The 19,768-nt window shown below is 41.6% G+C and overlaps 1 protein-coding gene across 1 annotated transcript in view; it reads right to left on the bottom strand.

Moving 5' to 3' along the window:
* Positions 1-19,768, bottom strand: part of ADAM9 (ADAM metallopeptidase domain 9) — a 233,057-nt gene that overhangs the window by 12,775 nt on the left and 200,514 nt on the right. The window contains exons 19-20 of the mRNA XM_007935059.2: positions 3,596-3,737; positions 662-749 (exon numbers count right to left, since the gene is read on the bottom strand). Coding sequence (XP_007933250.1) covers positions 662-749; positions 3,596-3,737 — 230 coding nt within the window. The remainder of the gene's footprint in view (positions 1-661; positions 750-3,595; positions 3,738-19,768) is intronic.

Here is a 19,768-nt window from a genome sequence, read left to right as displayed (position 1 = left end):
GGTAAACATGAGACAAAGTATATGTGAACTGCTGTATGGAAAGTGAATTTGCTCTGTAAATCTTCACCCAAATCACAATTAAGAAAAAAAATTATAAAAACTTTTAAAACAGGTAAAATAACATTATATATTGCTTAGGAATATATATATATATGCTGATTAGCAGTCAGATGGTTAGGCAATGACACACATAGTAAAAGTGTATTATTATCCAAACACTCTCTAATATTCCCACTGAAACATTCTAAACCCAGGGATTATCTGATTTTACAGTTGAGACAAGTAGGCCTATCCTGGAGCTCAGCACCAGCTCTTTGGTAATTAACTCTATAGAAGGCTGGCATTAAAAACAGAAAGGTAGCAGACAAAAAAAAAAAAAATTGTGGTAGTACAGGTTTCATGTCATTTCCCACTCCTGGTTTCAAGGCATTCTTAATGTTTGACTGTCTTCCCTCCTCTGAGCCAGGGACCCAGCTTATATTCCTTCAATCCAGGAAAAACGTAGAATCCTTCTTAATTCTTAAGAAGTATCTATATTTATAGCTGTACCTATGTAACAATATTTATAGCTACACCTATGTAACAATTACCATTTTATAAAAATCTTCAAAGGTGTAACAGCTTAATAAGTAAAGAAAAAGAATTCTCATTTTAAACTTACAGCTTCTCTGGGAGGAATCACTGGAGAAACAAAGCGAGGGGCACTCACTGGCTGTCTAGAATCATTTCCTTGATTTTTGTCATGTGATCTAAAAGATAAAATTAATTCTTAGCTAAAATAAATTAAAAATATTTCTACATGACTTATTACCCGTTTTCCCAAATACAGAATAATGATGTAGGTAGTGGTGGTGATGATGATCATATTGATAACTAAAATTTGTACAGCATTTTTTTTAATAGCTTTCACCCACTTTTAATCCTTACAGTACCAGAAAGTATGATTAACCCCATTTTACAATCAAGGAAACTGAAATTCTAACAAATTATGAAATTTGGTCGATTAGACAATCAGTATTTCCAAACTTCCCTCCTTAAGTCTTCCTAACTTTGGAGAAGAATAAAAGCATAATCTTAGGTTGCATGTACAAAATTTGAATTCACTGTGAAAATTATGTTACAAATTAAGGGTTTATCACATTAGAAAAATATTATATACTAAGTGAGAAATAAGTGTAATAAATGAGAAAGAAGCAAAGGTGAACAATTAAGGTATATATGGAAATCCTTATTTTAACAACAAAAACAACTACTTACTAAGTAGTTGCAATGCTATGGATTTTATATGTTAATATTTTCACATTTAGTCCTCACTTCAACCCTACAAAATAAGTACTATTAATATTCACCTTTCAGAAACAGAAAACCAGGGCTCAAAGAGGTTTATTTGTTCCTCCAGATCATATTTCTAGCAAATTACTAACCTAGAACTTTAATTCATATTTGAATACTGGGTCTGTGCTACATTCTAATGTCAACAAAATAGAATTGGTAGTTAAATCCATGAGAATAAATAAATGCATTATAGTCCAACACATATAATTGAAATGTCAGGTCTCTGAATTATGGCAGCTAAATCTAATCTAAAACTATTTCTTAAAAATTTGTAATCACAAAATGTGTTCAAAAGTAATATTTTAAAAATATTCCTCTTTGAGAACTGATACTTCAGATAAAGATATGGGAAAAAAATGTTTAAGCATTTATATTATGTATCTTTGTCCCATATTTTAATCTCTGATTGTTGCTGTTATTATTAGGAGCCATCAAGACAATTTTCAACTCATAGCAACCCCATGTGAAAGAGTAGAACTGCTCTGTAGCATTTAGTGCCTAAAGCATCTGACTGCTAACCAGAAGGCTGGCAGTTCAAACCCACCAGCACTCCTCGGAAGGAAGCTTGGGCAATCTACTTCCGTGGTGATACTGCCTTGGAAACCCAAGGAGGGGTCACTATGAGTCAGATCTGACTCGACGGCAGCGAGTGGAATGTTTACAGGAACAGATCACAGCTCTTTCACCCACAGAGCCACGGGGTGAATCTGAACTATTGACCTTTAGGTTTACAGCTGAGCGCTTAACCTTTGTGCCACTAACAAAAACATAAAAAAACAAACTCATTGCCATGGAGTGGATTCCAGGTCATAGCTATCTGATCAGACAAGGGTAGACCTGCTCTATAGGGCTTCCAAGGCTTTACTCTATGGAAGCAAACTGCCACATCTTTCTCCCCTGGAATGGCTAGAGGGTTCAAACTACCAACCTTCCAGTTAACAGCCAAGTACTTAATCACTATGCCACCAAACCAAACCAAAACCAAACTCACTGCCATCAAGTCAATTCTGACTCAGAGCCACCCCCACTGGGTTTCCAAGGCAGTAAATCTTTATGGAAGTGGATTGCCCAGTCTTCCTTCCATGGAGTGGCTGGTGGGTTTGAATCTTCTGGTTAGCAGTCAAATGCTTAGGCACCACACCATCAAAGCTCTTACTATGCCACCGAAAAAAACAAACTCACTGCTGTCACATCAAATCTGACACATAACAGCCCCTTCTTGGGTTTCAAAGGTGGTATTTCTATGGAAGGAGATTGCCCAGTCTTCCTTCTGAGGAGCAGCTGGTGGGTTTGAACCACCAGCCTTCTCGTTAGCAATCAAATGCCTTAGGCACTATGTTGTTGTTGTTGTTGTTGTTGTTATTTGACGTCCAGTCAGACCCGATTCATAGCAACCCCTCCTTGGGTTTCCGAGGCAGTATCTACGGAAGTAGATTGCCCAAGCTTCCTTCCGAGGAGTGGCTATTGGGTTTGAACCGCCAGCCCTCTGGTTAGCAGTCAACTGCCATAGGCACTATGCCACCAGAGCTCCTTAAGGCACTATGGGGCTCCTCAATTTCTAATTAGAAAGCCTAAATCAGAAGTCACAAAGCAAAATTTTACTTACTGATATCAGACAAAATGAACTTTAGGGCATTTTCAGTAGCACAGAAGCAGGTCACCATAATCCTTACCCCTTACCATCATAAGAGGTGGCCTGGTCACTACTACATTTTTTAGGTGTTGTCTTTTGCTGTCAAGTCAATTCTGACTCATGGTGACCCCATGTGTTACAGAGTACTGCTCCACAGAGTTTTCTTGGTTGTGATTTTTACAGAAGCAGATTACCAGACCTATTCTTCCACAGTGCCACTGGGTGGGTTCAAACTGCCAACCTTTTGGCTAACAGCCATGCAAAAACCATTTGCATCCCCTAGAAACCATCACTAAATGGAGCCCTGGTGATGCAGTAGTTAAATGCTCAGCTGTTAACTATAAGGTCAATTTCCCATAGGGGATAGGTATGGCAGTCTTCTTCTAAAAAGATCACAGCCTTGCAAACTCTATGGGACACACTCTACTTGGTCCTATTGGGTCACTATGAGTCAGAATCAATTCAATGGCAATGGATTTTTTAACAGGAGAAAACTTGACTACATCTAACCTCTGCCAAGCAGGTCAAAAGATAAGAGAGTGAATTTTATTTTTAAAGGATTACCAACCTCTATAATATTACTTTAAATTATTGAATATGAATTCAAAAGGAAAAAAATCTAAGTACTCATATGTTTGTGATCTCTTTTTTCTGAAGCATCTCTTCTGTAATTGATCTCTCTTGATGAAGACAAAAGCAGCAAATGCAATAAGGGGAACAATTAGGAAGAAGAACACCAGAAGTCCATCTCTCAGTGAAGTATTCTTTTCTAGAGAGAAAACATTTGTATTAAAGGTCATTAAATTTGATGTTATGTTACCTAAAATATACTAGGGCTTTATAAATGTTTTTACATTAATTTTTAATAGGTAATACATTCACATGGTTCATAAAGGAAAAGAAATTGAATATACTGAAAATTCTCACTCACACCTTCATCCCTGTCCACTCCATTTCTGCCTACCCAACCATAACCACTTTTATCAGTTTCTTATATAACCTTGCAGTATTTCCTTATGCAAATATAAGAACAAAGCATGTTTTGTCAACACTTCTCCTTCATAAAAAGTAGCTACACTATTTTACTATAACAAAAAAAAAAATGTAATAACAGCAAAAAAAAAAGCAGTTATACTATAAATGCTCTGGTGATATAGTAAGTAAGGCTGCTAACTAAAAGGTCAGAAGTTTGGTGGTTAAAACCCACCAGCTGCTCTGTGGGAGAAAGATGAGGCAGTCTATTTCTATAAAGATTCATAGCCTTGGAAATCCAGTGGAGGTTGCTGTAAGTCAGAATCAACTCAATGGCACTGGGTATATATACACATATATATATATATATCATTCCAAACCATACATAGAGGTCTTCATCATTTTGTAGACATCCATCACAAAGATGTTCTACAGTTTTATTTAACCAATATCCTACTGATAAGACATTTGTATTTTTCTAATCTTTTGCTACTATAAAAAAAATGCTGTCATGAATAACCTTGTATGTATGTTATATCATATGGGTACAGCCATGTCTAAAGGAATATTTCCATAAAGCATAATTGCTGAACTGTCAGTATTTTTAAAAGATACTGTAAAACTGTCCCCCATAGTGGAAGTTACAATTTAGCATCCTCATCAGCAATATACAAGAGGTCCCCCCACAGCCTCACTCATAAAATGTGTTATCAAACTTCTGTATTTTTGCCAATCTGATAGGTCAAAGGTTGTATCTTACATAATTTTAACTTGTATTATTTCTTCTTTTACACTCTGTGTTATCCTTTCATATTTATGAAAACTTTGTGTTTCTTTTGCTGATCAGTCGTTGGGACTAATTTTCTGTTAGGATGTTGGTTTTTTTCCATCTCAGTTTCTAGGAGCTCTTTATTTACTAGGGAGATTAGATTTTATCCAAGACATGAGTTGGAAATATTTTCCCCATATTTTATTGGTCTAACAGTGCTTTTCTCCATGTAGAAGTTGTTTATTTGTTTGTTTTTAAATGTAATTGAATTCATAAATCTTATTTTTATGGCTTCTGGATTTTAAGTCTTAGTATGACTTTTTTAATGTTGATTAACGTTAATTTTATCTGTCCTCTACTCTTTAAAGACAAAAATATAGTAGATATAAACAAGAGTGGTAAATTGTTAAAATTTTGTTCCTACCCAAGTTTGTTTGTAACCAAGTACCAAAAATATCTATTAAAAGTTGTGTAAAATTATATGAAACAACAATAATCCCAAAAATCAAAATATAAAAAGTTGATGCAGGCTTAAAATATCATTTTATATTTATCAACGAGGAGATAAAATTTAAATTAAAGATTCCACCACTGTCATGATTATGTTGAAATTGGTACATTCATGCTGTTAGCAGCATTTCACAACTGTATCATTCATTTGGAATTTTTATCAAGAACCATAAAAAGGAGTACATCCTTCAACCTAATTACCTTATACTAGCAATTCATCCTTCAAAAGATGTCAATATGGGGAAAAAAATATATATGCAATAATATGTCTGCTACAATGTTAACAGTTTGAGAGAGAGAACTTAAGAACTGCTTTACACAAGTCAGACCTGACTCATAGGGACCACCCCTCCTTGGGTTTCCGAGGCAGTATCACTACAGAAATAGATTGCCCAATCTTCCTTCCAAGAAGTGGCTGGTGGGTTTGAACCACCAACCTTCTGGTTAGCAGTCAAATGCCTTAGGCAGTACACCACTGGAGCTCCCAATGTTAACAGTGCATATCAAAAACTCAGAAACAATCTAAATATCGAATAATTAGGAAACACCTTAACTCAAGTTATGGCACATCCACCAGATTTAATAATGCATAGTTATTAAAATCTGTATTTCTGACTTCTATTTTCAGCCAGGATGGAATAACAGGAACCAGAACTATCCTCCAGCTAAAACAACTAGATAAAAAACAAAATATATAAAACAACAGTTCTTAAGACATTGAACATCAGGTAACAAAGAGTAACAAAGAACAATATTCCCAGTTTATTGCCTAGAGAAAGTTGAGAAACCATGATGTGGGGTGAGAAAACTCAAAGAGAGGCCCTAAATTGAGGTGATAGAACTGGCAGTTTGGAGAAGGTAAGGCAGCTAGAGTTCACTGAGCAAAATGCAGGAGGGGACAACGCTACACAGGGAGAGAACCACAGAGATCTGCAGAGAGCTTCTCTCAAATATTCAGCTAAGTACTGATCAATGAATACATATGAAGAAATAACAAGAGACTAGAAAAAGAACTGCCTATAAAGGACCAAAGAGAGTAATTCCCACAGCTCACATAGGAAGAGTGCCTATTCCTACCATTCACAGTGACATACTGGAAAACCTTAAAATAAATGCAGCATTGAGTACAATAAACAAATCACCTCTAGAGTAAATGCTGTCTAGGTCCTGCTTAACAGAGCTTAAAACTAAGACCCAAAAGGATTAAACTACATCCAAGAAATCCAATCATGCCAGAACACAGCTAGAAATATTCATAGAAATCAAGAAATTATCCAGTTCCCAACAAGTTAAAACTGACAATTTCTGGCAGCTAATTAAAAAAAAAGTTACCAGGAATCCAAAGAAGAAAATATAAGCCATAATGAGGAAAAATCAATCAGTCAAACCTGACCAGGAGATGACACAGATGGTAGAATAAGGACATTAAAACAGTTATTATAATTGTATTCCATATGCTCAAGAAAACAGAGGAAAGATTAAGTAACCAGATTAAGTGTGTTGTTGTTAGGTGCCGAAGAGTTGACTCCAACTCATAGTGACCCTATGTACAACAGAACACTTTGTCCAGTCCTGCGCCAGTCTCACAATACTTGCTATACCCGAGCCCATCTTTGCAGCCACTGTGTCAATCCATCTCTTGCTGAGGGCCGTCCCTTTTTTCACTGACCCTCCACTTTACTAAGCATGATATCCTTCTCCAGGGAATGGTCCCTTCTGACAACATGACCTAAGTAGACAAACTCAGGTCATTCTCGTTTCCAAGGAACATTCTGGCTATACTTCTTCCAGGACAGATTTGTTAGTTCTTCTGGCAGTCCATGGTACTTTCAGTACTCTTTGCCAACACAACTCAAAAACATCAACTCTTCTTTGGTCTTCCTTATTCATTGTCCAGCTTTCACATGCTGAGTAGCTGAGGCTATTGAAAATACCATGGCTTGGATTAGGCACATCTAAATCTTCAAAGAGACATCTTTGCATCTTAACACTTTAAAGAGCTCTTTTGCAGCAGATTTGCCCAATGCAATAGGTCATCTGACTTCCTGACTGCTACTTCCATGAGCGTTGATTGTGCAACCAAGTAATATGAAATTTTTGACAGCTTCAATATTTCTCCATTTATCATGGGGCTGCTTATTGGTCCAGTTGTGAGGATTTGTGCTTTCTTTATATTGAGGTGTAATCCATACTGCAGACTGTATTCTTCAATCTTCATCAGTAAGTACTTCAAGTCATCCTCATTTTCAGCAAGCGAAGTTGTGTTGTCAGTATATCACAGGTTGGTTATGAGTCTTCCTCCAATCCTGATGCCACATTCTTCTTCATATAGTCCAGCTTCTTGGATATTTGCTCAGGGTACAGATTGAATGAGTATGGTGAAAGGATACAACCCTGACGCACTCCCTTCCTGATTTTAAATCATGCAGTATCCCCTTCTTCTGTTTGAACAATAGCATCCCAGTCTATCTATAGGCTCCTCATGAGCACAATTAAGTGTTCCGGAATTCCCATTCTATCAACATTATCCATTAACTTGTTATGATCCACACAGTCAAATGATTTTGCATAGTCAATAAAACACAAGTAAACATCTTTCTGGTATTCTTTGCTTTCAGCCAAGATCCATCTTACATCAGCAAAGATATTAAGAAAAGATATTTTTAAATGACTCATTTGGAACATCTAGAAATTAATGCTACAATGTCTGAGATGAAAAATACACAGGATGGAATTAATGGTAGATTAGAAATGGTGGAAAAGAATAAACCTGGAGAATAGCAAAGTCTATTCCAAATTAAATATAGAAAATAAAACCCTAAAAATAGTGAAAGAGAATCAATGATATGTGGAAAAACTTCCAAATAGCTTAATGAACCTATAATTGGAGTCCCTAGAGGAGAAAAATATGAAGACAGAGAAAAATATTTTTATTAATAACAGCTAAAATTTAAAAAACTGGAAGAAAACTCCCAAAACCACAGATCCAAAAAGCTCAAGAATGTCAAGCACACCAAGGCAAACTATAATCAATTGCTTTAAACTAGGGATAAACAGAAAAATCTTAAAAACAGCTGTTGTTGTTGTTGTTGTTATGTGCCATCGAGTCAGACCTGACTCATAGCGACCCCTCCTTGGGTTTCCGAGGCAGTATCACTACAGAAGTAGATTGCCCCATCTTTCTTCCGAGTAAAAAGAGCTAGAAGGGAAAAAAAGACACATTTCATAAAGAAGACCAAAGAAAAGGACAATAGCACATTTCTCAGAAAAAAGAATGCAAACCAAAAGACAATGTAGTACCATCTCTGAAGAAATAAAAAGGGGGAGGGGAAACTGTTACCCTATAATTCTTTAACCAGTTAAATTATCTTTCAAAAAGAAAGGCAAATGAAGATTTTTTTCAGACATACAAAGTAGAAAGAATTTGCCACTGACAGACCTGCATTTTAAGAAATGAAAAAAGATGTCCTTCAAGCAGAAATTGAATGACATCAGATGGAAACTTGAATCCACACAACAAAATAAAGAGGGTTATTTCAAAATGATCAAGGGGTCAATTTATCAAGAGAACAAAACAATCCTAAGTGTTTATGTACCTAGTAATAGAGCTTCATGATACATGAAGCAAAAACTGATAGAACTGTAAGGATAAAGAGATAAAGTTTGGAGTTATAGCCCAAGATTTCAACATCATCTTTGTTAGGCTGAAGCAAACCCAAGCCCCAAAATGTCAGTTGGCAGCTTCCTCCAGATGTCAGGCCCTGATGAGACAGGCTGATAAGACAATCGCAGTGACAGAACCTGCCCAGACTGTAAAGTCCCATGCAGTGACAAACTTCCTCTTCTGAAGACCCCTCATGCTAATTAAGTGCAGACCCATGCTAACAGCTAATTGGACCCTGCCATTTCCTTAGAGGACCCTGTCATTCCCCTGGTGTCCCCAAATAGGTCCTCTCTGTGTCTATAAAAGTCCATGCCCCCTGCCCGAGGGTGTGACTTCTATGGCCCTGATGTTAGGGCTTGAGAACCTCGCCCGGGAGCGCCCAATAAACTGCTGCTCTGAAACAATTCCGTGTCCTGGTGTCTCAGCAGCTCTACATTACGTTTTGGTGTCGACACCCAGGAAGAAGAGTAGAACTTGAGGGAATTCTAACTCCCCTTCTCCCTCTTCCCTCCGGACCAGGGAATTCCGGCCCCCTGTATCCACCACCGGTAAGTCACATCTTACCCTTTACTCAATGCCCACCGGAGGACATACATTTTGTATTCTGTTGTCCTCCATCCTGTGGGCCATTTTAATTTTTTGGCTCTGGGCGATGAACCAGTGCCTGCTACCAGACGGTTTGAATTGGTTTTCTTGTAATTTGTCTATGTCTGACTGAGAGGTTGTGTGAATGTCTCTGTGATGCTTCAAGATCTAGGTCACGGAGCCTGAGTGGGCCCTCAGTTGATTTCCATGTGAAGTCGGATTGGCATAATGGTGTGGCTATGCCCTCCGCTCCGGGGTTTATACGGAGACACCTTAGCCAAAGACTCACTTAAATCCCCGAGAAGGGAGCGTACAACCGGGCATCTGACTGGTCCTCGGGACACGTCTCCAGTGTGATTACTTTTGGGGAATTGACTTGCCGGAGTCTGGGTGGGCCCTCAGTTGATTTCTGTGTGAAGTCAGATCGGCATAACAGTGTGGCTCTGCCCTCCACTCCGAGGTTTATACGGAGACACCTTAGCCAAAGACTCACTCAAATCCCTGAGAGGAGGGCAGACAACTAGGCATTTGACTAGTTCTTGGGACGTGTTTCCAGTGTGACTACTTTATTTTGTAATATCTCCTGTGTGATTATTTTTGGAGAGTTGACTTGCCCAAAGGTCTGAGTTTTGTCCCGGAGTTTTCTGCATCATTGGTACAGGGTTCCAGGAACCCCAGAAAAATCATGGTACCACGTCAGAAACTCCTCCCACGTCAGAAACTCCTCACGGTCCGGGAGTCTGGTTGCTAAGGGACGCCTGACATCCTACCTCCCCTGAGGGTGTACCCCTCGTTTGAATGTCTAGCGTCAGGCAGAGACGTCCACCTACGCAAAACAGTCTGGCTGACATAGGGTTCTGGTGGCCCTATCCTGTTGCCATAGGGCTCTGGTGGCCCTATCTGAAAAACTCAGAACTAATGGGTAATCAAAACTCCAAAATTGATCCAACAACCCCTCTGGGGTGTTTATTAGCAAACCTTAAGCCCTTGTTACTAGACCAGGACATCCGTCCCAAACGCCTCATCTTTTACTCTAACAGGGCATGGCCCCAGTACACACTGGACAATGGCTCTCGCTGGCCAGAGCACAGGACTTTTGATTTTAACATCCTTACAGACCTAGACAATTTTTGCCGACGCACAGGCAAATGGCTGGAAGACCCCTATGTCCAAGCCTTCTTTTATTTGTGCTCCCGACCCTCATTGTGTAAGAAATGTAATACCACCCGGATTCTGCTTGTCCGCGAAAACCCCAAACCTCGTAAACCCACGCCTCTCTCCCCCTTAGAAACCAACCCAACCGTCTCCTCTTCCTCCTTTTCTGACCCACTGGAAAGCCTGTCCCTACCCCCCAGACCCCCTCCTTATGTTGCAGCACAACCCCCTCTCCCCCAGATAGCGTCATCATTCCTTCCCCTTACCCCGACAATCCCCTGTCCTCCCATCTCACCCACCTCCCCAGATGCCTCCTTCTCCATCTTTCCCACCCTTCCTTCTCCCGTGAACCACCACACCCGCTCCCAGCAACTTCTTTGCCCCCTGCGTGAAGTTGCTGGGTCTGAAGGAATTGTACACGTCCACGCCCCCTTCTCCCTGGCTGATTTGTCCCAAATTGAAAAATGCTTAGGCTCTTTTTCTAATGACCCTATAACTTACATCAAAGAGTTCCGATACCTCTCTCAGACCTATGATTTGACTTGGCATGACATATATGTCATCCTCTCCTCTACCCTCCTCCCAGACGAAAATGATAGAGTCCTTAGTGCCGCCTGAGAACATGCTGACCAAACCCACCTAACAGATAACTCCATGCCCGTCAGAGCAGACGCTGTTCCAGCGCACAACCCAGGCTGGGAGTACCAGCCTGACACCCTGTCTGGACGGACTGGGAGTGCCCGCAGAGATAAAATGCTCCAATGCCTCCTGGCAGGCCTACAAGCTGTCTCTCATAAAGCAGTTAATTTTAACAAACTCTGGGAGATTACCCAACTTCCAGGTGAAAACCCAGCCACCTTCCTGAACCGATTAACCGAGGCCCTTACCCAATTTACCTGTCTAGACCCCTCCTCTCCGGCTGGAGCCACAGTCCTAGCCACTCATTTCATAACCCAATCAGCTCCTGACATTAGAAAGAAATTAAGGAAAGCTGAAGAGGGACCCCAGACTCCCATCAGAGATTTACTAAACATGGCCTTTAAAGTCTTTAACACCCGGGAGGAGAAAGCGGAGCAGATAGGGAAGCCAGGACCCGCCAGAAGGCTGCCTTGCAGGCCAATGCCTTGCTAGTGGCCCTGAGGCCAGCACATAGTGACAGAAGACCTCCCTCCCTGGCAACTCCCCGATCCTGCTTCAAGTGTGGTAAGGAAGGGCACTGAGCCAGATCCTGCCCTCAGCCCCAACCGGCCCCAGGCCCATGTCCAGCGTGTGGTTTAAAAGAACATTGGAAGAGTGACTGTCCCTCTGTGTCAAGGCACGGAAGGCCATCCTCTCCATCCACTAATCTGCTGTCAACAGTCTTGGGCCTGGCCACTGACGACTGAGGGAGCCCGGACTCAACAACCCTGATCACTCTCGCTGAGCCCAGGGTCACTGTTAAGGTAGCGGGTAAGTCAATCTCCTTTTTGATTGATATGGGGGCTACCTATTCTGTACTCCCCTCCTTCTCAGGACCGTGTTTCCCTTCCTCAGTCTCTGTTATGGGAATTAACGGGCAACCCTCAAACCCCCCCACAACTGGCCCCATCACCTGTTTAGTAGATAACAAAATTCTTTCACACTCATTTCTTATTATACCAACCTGCCCCACCCCCCTTTTAGGGTGAGATTTCCTCGCAAAAATTAAAACCACTCTCACTTGGGCTCAAGATCACTCTGCCTCTCTCCTGCTATCACTAACTGCTACCTCCCTGCAAGCACCAGCTTTTCCCATGTCCCCTGACCTTGTTGATCCATGCGTGTGGGATACTTCTTCCCCATCCATCGCCTCTCATCACCCCCCTGTTATGGTAAATTTAAAGGATCCCACACAGTTTCCATCCAAGCCCCAATTTCCCATTTCTCGCACACACCGACTCGGCCTGAAACCTCTTATACAGTGCTTCTTATCTAAAGGACTCTTAATCCCCACCCAATCCCCATGCAATACCCCTATTTTATCAGTAAAGAAACCTAATGGGTCCTACCGACTAGTCCAAGACCTTCATCTTATTAACAGTGCCATAGTTCCCCTGCATCCCGTTGTCCCTAACCCCTATACCTTACTCTCCAATATTCCCCCTACTACCACTCATTTTTCTGTTTTAGATCTCAAGGATGCTTTTTTCATAATTCCCTTAGACCACATGTGTTACAACCTTTTTGCCTTCACTTGGCAAGATCCCGACACTCACACCTCCTCCCAACTCACATGGACAGTGCTCCGACAAGAAATCAGGGATAGCCCAACTCACTTCGGACAGGCACTGGCCAGAGACCTACTAGAATGCAACCTCTCCCCATCCGTTCTCTTACAATATGTTGATGACCTTCTCCTATGTAGCCCCTCCTTAGAACAGTCAACTACACACACTGCCACTCTTTTGAACTTCCTAGCAAAAGAGGGGTACCGGGTTTCACCCTCTAAAGTCCAGTTATCTATTCCCTCTGTCATTTACCTTGGCCTTAAACTAACAACCACCACCCGGGAACTCACCCTGGATAGAAAGCAAGTAATATGAGATCTACTACCCCCTACCTCTGCCAACCAAATCCTATCATTCCTCGGACTAGTTGGGTTCTTTAGACATTGGATCCCTAACTTTTCCCTTCTAGCTAAGCCCCTCTACGATGCAGCCAAGGACACACCCATTGGTCCCCTCCAATCACCACAACTCATTAAGGCCGCCTTCACTACCCTGAAAAATCACCTTTTACACTCTCCACCTCTTCATCTCCCCAATCCTACCAAACCTTTCTCTTTATTCACCGATGAAGGTCAAGGGATGGCTCTAGGAGTTCTTACCCAAACTCATGGTCCCTTCCCCTCCCCAGTGGCCTACCTATCCAAACGTCTAGATCCCACAGTATGATGATGGCAACCCTGTCTTAGAGCACTAGTGGCAGCAGCAGTTCTTACACAGGAAGCATTCAAACTAACCCTCCATCACCCTCTTCATGTGTTTTCCTCACACAGAATAAAAGACCTGTTATCTCACCATTCCCTTTCCCTCCTATCCCCATCTCGTCTCCAACTTTTCCACCTTACTTTTATCGAGAATCCCGATGTTCATTTAGCCCAGTCTCCACCCCTCAACCCAGCCACATTGCTACCAACTCATGACCCACCACACTCTCACTCTTGCACAGAAATTTTAGACACCTTACCTACGTCTCCTAACTCCTTACATGACCAGCCCCTAACCCACCCAAATATCACCTTCTTTGTTGATGGCAGCTCAGCCATAGACTCCCATGGACGACGTACAGCAGCATATGCCGTTGTCACCCTGACTGACGTTGTAGAAGCCCACACCCTCCCTGAAGGCACTCATCTCAGAAAGCCGAGCTAGTCGCCCTCACCAGGGCCTCACAATTAGCAAAGGGACGGGCAGCTAATATTTACACGGACTCCAAGTATGCATTCCTATAGCACACTGTCACGGGCCAATATGGGAACAACGAGGGTTTCTAACAGCCAAAGGTTCCCCCATAATTAACACCAAGCTCATTCTCCAACTCCTAAATGCCCTCCAACTACCATCCAAAGTAGCCATCATACATTGTAAAGGACATCAAACTGACAGTTCCTTGGTCACCCAAGGCAACAACAAAGCAGATTCCACAGCCCGGAACCTCACCAGGGACTCTCCGAACCCACCAACCCCCATCCTGTTCCTCTCACTCCCCTCCATCCATCTGCAGTACACCCCTGAGGAATTGTCACATTGGGAAACAAAAGGAGGGAATTGCTCCCCCGAAGGATGGTTCTTCCTTCACAACAGACTCATTCTTCCTGACTCCCAAGTAGAGCCCCTTGTCCACATGATTCATAATTCCCTCCACATAGGAACCAAAGCCCTGAAACATTTCCTACAACCTCTTTTCATGTTGCCCTTACTCAACACCTCTGTTGAATCTGTCTGTTCCTCCTGTACTGTTTATGTATCCACAAGTCTCCAAGGAAACCTTAAACCAAACTTCCCCACTCATCAGGTGAGAGGACACCTACCTGGTCAAGATTGGCAAATCGATTCCACTCATATGCCATCTCACAAGTCTTTCAAATACCTTTTTACACTTATAGACACCCTAACTGGGTGGCTGGAAGCCTTCCCCACAAAGAATGAAACTGCAACTACAGCAGCCAATATCTTAATAACTCACATCATCCCTCGGTTTGGCCTGCCATCTCCATACAGTCAGACAACGGGCCGGCTTTTGTTTCACAGATTACCCAACAAGTCTTCTCCTCCCTAGGGATCCACTGGCACCTCCATATCCCCTACCGACTTCAATCATCAGGTAAAATTGAAAGAGCCAATGGCCTTATCAAAACACACCTTACCAAACTCTCCTTAGAGCTCCGTAAATCCTGGATAGACCTCCTCCCATTTGCCTTAGCACGCATAAGAGCAATTCCTAAAGCACCAACCTTTCTCAGCCCTTTTGAATTAATGTACAGCCAACCTTTCCTCCTAAACCATAATTTACCCACCCACACAACGCCCTCCCCTAGCTTCCTATCTCCCTTACCTTTCTCTCCTTAGGCAGCTACTGCGAGAACACACAGACAGGTATCTACCACAACCCTTAGGGACCGATTCTCCAGGACCACCAATAACAACTCACCTACAACCCGGAGACGCAGTGCTTCTGAAAACTTTGCATCCAGAGCCACTGAAACCTCACTGGACTGGACCACATACTGTTATCTTAACCTCTCCCACGGAGGTAAAACTCCTGGGTGACCCCTCGTGGCACCACCTCTCCCGTGTCAAAAGGGCCCAGACAAATCATGATTCCTATACATGCCAAATGCTGGATCCAACTAAACTCTGTCTTAATCAGACCCCTCATCCTACTGACCCTCACTAATATTGAACCCATATCCAATCCCAATAAACTCCCACCCAACCATGTCTGGAGATTTACAGTCTGGGAGGGACAAAAGTCCCTGCAGCGTATTGGTCAGGCAGACTACCCACCAACAAATACAATACAACTAGAAATACCCATTTCCTCCAAATCAGTATTCCCCAGTAATTTCCCCTACCTCTGTTTTACATACGACCAATCCGATCCCAAATGCAACCAAAGCTCCTCAACCTATGGTGGATGTTATTACTGGTCATGCAGAATACATAGTTCCAGAGATTACTCTGGAGCATTTTTCACTAAAACCATGAGATTACACCTCCGCATTAGCGATCCAAAGAATGGCAGGTGGGCAGATGGAGTTATAGGAAAACTGTATTACAATGGCTTTGCCACCTTACCCGCAGGAACCATCAAAATAGAACGAACAATCCACACACCCCACAACCTTACACGAGTTCTTACCTCCATTTCCCAAGAAGAACATAACCTACAAAAACAGATCCAAGGAGATCCCCAAACAGTTCTTGATCCGACACAAGTCTGGACCTTTCCAACACCCTCCTGGATATACATCATCCAATATTCCCTATCTCTCCTCAATTATACTCAGACTCTACCTAATGTTTCACATTGCTTCCTTTGTGCTTCACTCAAACAACCCTTACTTGCAGCTGTACCTATCAATTTAACTCCACCACTATTTGTTCCCACTCTCAACTCTTCATGCACCACCCCTCTACCACATATACCCCTCTGGGCACTTAAAACCTTTAACCAAACACCACAGAATATTTCCATCACCTCTGCACCACCTGGCATTTTCTTTTGCTGTAATGGAACTTTAAGTAAATGTTTCAATTCCACCACTCCAGGTCCCTGCTTCACAGTAACCATAATACCCCAACTCACCCTCTAAGAAAAATCCGAAGTCTCCCGACTACAAGAGACTAGAATCAAAAGAGCTGCTTTCATACCCATCATGATAGGTATTAGCCTAGCCTCTGCCGTTGCAGCAGCAGGAATGGTGGGTGGAGCCTTGAGCCACAACATAATATCGGCTCAGGACTTCCAAGTCCGTCTCGAAATTGCACTTGAAATCACTGCCGACTCCTTAGCCTCCCTACAGCGACAACTAACCTCTTTAGCCCAAGTTTCTTTGCAGAACCGGAGAGCCCTAGACCTCCTAACTGCAGCGGAAGGTGGAACTTGCATCTTCCTGGGAGAAGAATGTTGTTATTATATTAATGAATCTGGACTAGTGGAACAGAATATTAACACATTAACTCGACTAAAAGAGGTACTATGCAACCAACGCAATGCAGAAACTTCACTGTTTGGATGGTTCCAATCACCACTGACTGCCCGGCTATTACCCCTTATTGGACCGCTTGTACTAATAACTCTCCTTTTTCTCTTTGCCCCTTGCCTCCTCAGGTTTCTCCGAAGCCAACTGGAAGAAATATCTTGAGTAGCAGTAAATCAACTTCTCCTACATCCTTATGTCAAGTTGCCAACTGATAACCCCAGCTTCTCAGACTCCAACCTATGAAACCCCTCTCCCTCTCTCCGACCCCATTCAGCAGGAAAAAGCTAAGAGGATCACGTCACCCTTTATCCATTAAAAGAGGTTGGAATGTTAGGCTGAAGCAAACCCAAGCCCCAAAATGTCAGTTGGCAGCTTCCTCCAGATGTCAGGCCCTGATGAGACAGCCTGATAAGACAACCGCAGTGACGGAACCTGCCCAGACTGTAAAGTCCCATGCAGTGACAAACTTCCTCTTCTGAAGACCCCTCATGCTAATTAAGTGCAGACCCATGCTGACAGCTAATTGGACCCTGCCATTTCCTTAGAGGACCCTGTCATTCCCCTGGTGTCCCCAGACAGGTCCTCTCTGTGTCTATAAAAGTCCATGCCCCCTACCCAGGGGTGCAACTTCTCTGGCCCTGATGCTAGGGCATGAGAACCTCGCCCGGGAGCGCCAATAAACTGCTGCTCTGAAACAACTCCGTGTCCTGGTGTCTCAGCAGCTCTACATTACAATCTTTTCAATAATTGACAAAGCAAATAGACAGAAAATCAGTAAGGATATAAAAGATTTACATACCTATCAACCAACTTGACCTAGCTGATCCTCACAGAACATGCTACCCAGCAACAGTAGAATACACACTATTTTCACGTGTACATAGAACATTTACCAAGATAAGCCATACTGTGGGTCAAAAGACAAATTTCAAAAAACCTAAAAGGATTAAGCACATACAAAGAATGTTCTTTGACTACACTAGAATAAAACTGGAAAGCATTAACTTTAAGATATCTGGGATATATTCAAATAAATGGAAATAAAATAATTGGAAATACTTCTAAATAATTCTTGGGTCAAAGAAAAAAATGAAATCACAACTGTCTTAATCAATTTCTATCTACTCCCAACTACTTCAATTCCTATTCCAACTGTACACGCAGTACTAACCAGCCAAAGCTAGGTCAAACCTCACAAATTAAAGGGCACAGTCCTCCAGACCGGAAGTTTATCAAGATTTAAGGTATCAGCTACAAGCTTGGGGTCTCTACAACTCCCTTACTTGTGACCCATTGGCTGCAAATTTGGGGTTTTCCCACTATCGCATCAGAATTCTAGCCATAATTTTGGGGGTCCCCTCAGGTCCCCCTCATTTCTGATCTTCTGGTTCCCACTATTTGTGTAAAACTCATTAATAAGAGTTTTATTATGAAGGATATAAATTCAGCATAGCATAAAGAAGAGGCACATAGGATGAAGTCTGGGAGGGAAGGTCTGCAATGCAGAACTTTCGCATTTCAAAAAGGGTACATTGTTCTCCCAAGAACTGATGATGTTTTTTGCCAACCATGAAGCTCATGGAACATCCATGTCCAGAGCCTTTTTTGTGCCTTATTACATAGCCATGATTGATTGAATCATCTTCCAGCTCCCCTCCCCTCAGGATAAGCTGATACTATATAGTGGGTCTTTCTGATCTAGCTAACCCTCACTCAAGAGACCCCTCATTGGCATAAAGCCTCAGCTGTAAACCAGACGCCTTACAAATACAGATAAAAGATACTTCAATCACTGAGGAAATTCCAAGATGTTAGAGGTTATCTTTCTGGAACCAAGGACAAAGACCAAACTTTGTGGGTAATCTTAATTTCTTTATGGTAACATATCAAAATCTGTGGGATATAATTTTTAAAAAAGCATTACTTAGATAAAAGTTTACAGGACTGAAATCCTAAATCAGAAAAGTTAAAAAAGGCTTCAAGTCAATGATCTTGTCTTCTACCTTAAGAAACTAGAGAAAGGAAGAATAAATGAAATCCAAAGTAAGTAAATTGGGAGAAAAACACACACATCTAATAAAGAACTTGTATCCAGAATATACAAAGACCTCTCAAAGCTCAGTAAAAATGAGACAAACAACCCAATTAAAAATGGGCAAAAGATCTGAACAAATATATTGCCAAAGAAGAATATGAATAGCAAATAAGCACATAAAATGATGCTCAACATTATTAGTCATTAGAGAAATGCAAATTAAAGCCACAATGAAAATATCACTACTGCACACTTATTAGAATAGCTAAAATTTAAAAGACTGGTACATGAAGTGTTGGCAAGAATATAGAGAAAACAGAACCATCATATATAGCTGGTGAAAATGAAAAATGGTCCAACTACTTTTGGAAACAGTTTGGCAGTTTCTTTAAAAGTGAAACATGCACTTACAATATGACCCAGCCATTCCAACTAGTATATACCCAAGAGAAAAAAAGCATATATGCTCACTAGGAATATACTGGTAAACAGAGGGTAATTACCATAGTATGTGATAGTGTGAACAGTACTAAAAGAATAACTATAAGGGGCATATTAATCCATCTTTAGTCCATCACAGAAAACTTCCTAAAGGAAATAACATATCAACCTAAGTAGCAATTAGCTGAGATCTAGCCACATGCAAGTAAGATGGCCCAAAGGCCCAGATGTAAGACAGAATAGCCTGTCAGAAGAAATTAAATTAGTTCCAATGTCTTAAAACAAAGCAAAATAAGGCTGAAAAGGTAAGCTGGGGCAAATCATGCAACCCCTTATAGCCACGTCATGGCTCTCTGGATTTCATTCCACTGTTGTTGCTGTTAGGTGACATCGAGGTATCTCCGACTCATAGTGCCCCTATGTACAACAGAATAAAACACTGC

This window comes from Orycteropus afer, unplaced genomic scaffold, assembly GCF_000298275.1.
Source record: "Orycteropus afer afer isolate SDZICR_OR568_19922 unplaced genomic scaffold, OryAfe1.0 scaffold00024, whole genome shotgun sequence".
Taxonomy (NCBI): Eukaryota; Metazoa; Chordata; class Mammalia; order Tubulidentata; family Orycteropodidae; genus Orycteropus; species Orycteropus afer.
Note: the sequence above shows the minus strand (reverse complement) of the source record. Positions and strands in the feature narration are given on the sequence as shown.